Raw genomic sequence first — 3,226 nt, 5'->3', positions numbered from 1 at the left:
AGAAATGGCATCATAAAACAATGGTGTTGGCCTGTGATCCTGCTTTCATTGTTTTAAACTTAACGCATTTTTTATTAATCTATTTTTGAATGCATAAAAAAAAACATGGATTTCCCATGATTACTACTACCGATGGAGCGAACTGCATTCAATAAAAAACAAACAAAAAAAAACTCATATTTTTATCAGGATCTCGTTGGTTTATCTTGCAATTATGATGTCGTATTCAGATGTTTATGAAACTTTTTCTCATAAAGCTGCCATAAGTTCCTAATTATGACGTAAAAAAATAGCTCAGACCGGGTCGGAACCATTGTGTCAGGTTGATTGTGAGGTCGGCCCGTTTTAAGTGTTACTCAGAGGGTGATAAACAAGCAGGTTGCTAGCCGCTTGCGGTAAATTCGGTAAGTTTATATAAATATAAAATAATGATTGCAGCTGCATATAAAGCAGTCGAAAATTAGTCAGAGGTTAGGCTGTTCGTTGGCAGGAAGCCCGGCTTCCTGCCTGGAAGCGGCGCTGTGAAGCTAACGGAGCTAGCATTAGCTAACCCTAACCTCCATCTGACTGGACACAGAAGAGAGCCAGACAACCGAACCGACACCAGAGCCTCAATAACACAACTTTCCTTTTCCTTAAACAGGGGCTTTGACCAAAGTGCTAAGTAGTTTGATTTTACAGCAAAGATAATAAAAATATAGTTCATCAAATTATGTCAAAATCACACATTTAGATAAAAAGAACAAACAAATATGCTAGTTGCTATCTGTCATTTAATTTCACTTAAAACCTATAAAATTAAAATATTTTAATTTAAAATATCTTTTTACATGTTTGCCTTTAGCTGTTTAATTTCCCTTTTCCATCCTTTCAAGTATTTAACTGTGGGCTGATAAGGTGATACTATACTGCAAATTTATAGTCAAACAGTCAAAAACTATTTTGGATGCTAAGATACTTTTCAGCTATTTTTTAATATAAAATTATTAGAATTAAGATTTATCATTTTAATATTCATTGATCATTTACTGTTTATAACTGGGTCTGGACCCTCCTCTGGCTAAATAAATAAATGTATTCACCTTCAGGCAAATCAAATAGTTTAAGACTAAATGCCAAAACTTTCCACCTCGGCTGCTGAGAGGATGAAAAATAAGGATTTCTCTCTGCTTTTATGTTTCCACAGATCTTAACCTCATCAGCTCAGACAACACTGCTAAACTAGAGGCTTAGGAGGGGCAGACCTTATCAGATTGATTCATAAAACAGCCAAATTAACCCATTTTCTGTCTATATAACTGATATTGGTGTAAAATCCTTTTTTTTTTCATTTGTACAAGATTAGACCCAAGTGGAAACTTGGGTTTTTAGAATTAGCATTAAAGTAAACAAGTTGGATGTCAAAACAAATGATTTGATTTTAGAGCAGATGATGTCTTAAGGCAAAATGGTTTGCAGCATTTAAAAATCTTAGAAGCTGTTGTCTGATATAGAGCAGAACAATTCTTTATTGCTCTCCAGTTTTTAAAATTCTAGTGTGATATTTTAGACCAAAATCTGCAATCTAGTTTTTGTTTTTCTCTGCAGCTTCCTGCAAATGTTATTAGATGCATGATTTGTTGTTTTGAGGCATTTAGAATACATATTTAACGGCTAACAGCGTTTTATTTAGCCAAAGAGTGCTGCTCCAATATGTTTTTTCTTTTATAATTATTCTGAATTAATCCTTTTTTTAAAGTAGCAGATAAAGATGAGAATAATAATACTTTTGAAACATTTTCAGGTCAGGAAGATGACGTGGAGTGTTTGGAGGGTTACACTGGCGTGCATCACCACTGTCACGTGTTGCATTTTATCTAGCTGACTGGTTTTTGGCAGAGATAAATCATTTAAAAATAGTCTGTTTGTACCAACATGGTTGATCTGCAGAATAATTTCTAGCAGTTGGCAGAGATGATATAAAATCCCAATACATTTTTCCAAGACTTTAATTTATTTTCTCCAAGTTTAGACCTGCTGGTCCCTTTAGAAATACGGCTGCTTAAATTAAATTATCTCAATAAAACTTCAAGGATTTGTATGTAGTTTAAGTCCAGAGTTTTTACATAGCTGTGATACTGATGTTTGCTGCTGCAGGGTCGCTCTGATGGCCGACGGAGAAGTGGCGGGCGTCGACCTCAGCAGGAAGTTTGTCTCTGAGTCGGAGCTCGACGAGAGGAGGAAGAAGAGGCAGGAGGAATGGGAGAAAGTCAGGAAGCCAGACGATCCAGAGGGTGGGAGCGAATGCATGGAAGTCCTGCAGCGTGACCAATGACGCCACTCGTTTTTTAAAAATGTGTCTGTCTGTTTGTTCACCAGAGGCCCCAGAGGAGGAGTACGACCCTCGATGCCTCTATGACCGGCTGCAGGAGCAGAAGGACAAGAAACAGCAGGAATATGAGGAGCAGTTTAAGTTCCGTAGGTCTATTTCATCAAGTCCAACCAGATTCACATGTATTCCTCATCATGAAGGAGAGCAGCTCTCCAAGGGAACTGCTGCCAGTGATCCTTTTGCAGCAAAGTACACCCAGGAAAATAACAGAAAGCTGAGCAGTGCCCGGTTAGGTTACAGTTATGTTCTCAATCTGCTTCCTGCTTTGTTTGGTGGGAATGTTGTGTAGTGAGCTGTGTTATGATTTGAAATCAGTTTTTCTCTCCTTTTGTAATCACCCAGCGTAGGATAAAGGTTAGCCATGGTGATAATTCCAGCATGGTAAAGATCAACAATGATTCATGTGCACTGTCCCTGTGAAGTGTATGGATGAATGAATGAATGCTCTGCAGGGCAGAGAACATCAGCAGCATTCCAACGATCCACTTATCCACAGATCAGCTCGTTGGCTTAAAGCCCTGTTTATGTTATGATGCTAATTCAGTGGAAGACAGACTCTTTAGCCTTCAATTAATGCTCTCTTTGTTCTGCCTTTTGGTGACAGGAAACATGGTGAGGGGACTGGACGAGGATGAGACCAGTTTCCTGGACGAGGTTTCCCGGCAGCAGGTCCTGGTTGAGAAGCAGCGGAGAGACGAGGAGAAGAAGGAGCTACTGGAATACAGAATATCCTTTTTTATGGGAAGCTTTCTGGTTGGGGCTGTAGAGTTTCCTGAATTATTGTGAGGTTTAGAACTGGGCAATGACATCCAGAGAATCAATAGTACGCTATGATTATGAAGACTAGCATCAATA

The 3,226-nt window shown here is 38.6% G+C and overlaps 1 protein-coding gene across 1 annotated transcript in view; it reads left to right on the top strand.

The window, feature by feature from the left end:
* The first annotated feature begins 303 nt into the window (after nucleotides 1-303).
* Nucleotides 304-3,226, top strand: part of fam192a (family with sequence similarity 192 member A) — a 9,177-nt gene continuing 6,254 nt past the window's right edge. Inside the window, exons 1-4 of the mRNA XM_015388915.1 lie at nucleotides 304-404; nucleotides 2,137-2,273; nucleotides 2,359-2,457; nucleotides 2,976-3,153. Of these exons, the coding sequence (XP_015244401.1) occupies nucleotides 2,147-2,273; nucleotides 2,359-2,457; nucleotides 2,976-3,153 (404 nt within the window). The 5' untranslated portion in view covers nucleotides 304-404; nucleotides 2,137-2,146. The remainder of the gene's footprint in view (nucleotides 405-2,136; nucleotides 2,274-2,358; nucleotides 2,458-2,975; nucleotides 3,154-3,226) is intronic.

This window comes from Cyprinodon variegatus, unplaced genomic scaffold (genome assembly GCF_000732505.1).
Source record: "Cyprinodon variegatus isolate N-32 unplaced genomic scaffold, C_variegatus-1.0 Scaffold442, whole genome shotgun sequence".
NCBI classification, from domain to species: Eukaryota; Metazoa; Chordata; class Actinopteri; order Cyprinodontiformes; family Cyprinodontidae; genus Cyprinodon; species Cyprinodon variegatus.
Note: the sequence above shows the minus strand (reverse complement) of the source record. Positions and strands in the feature narration are given on the sequence as shown.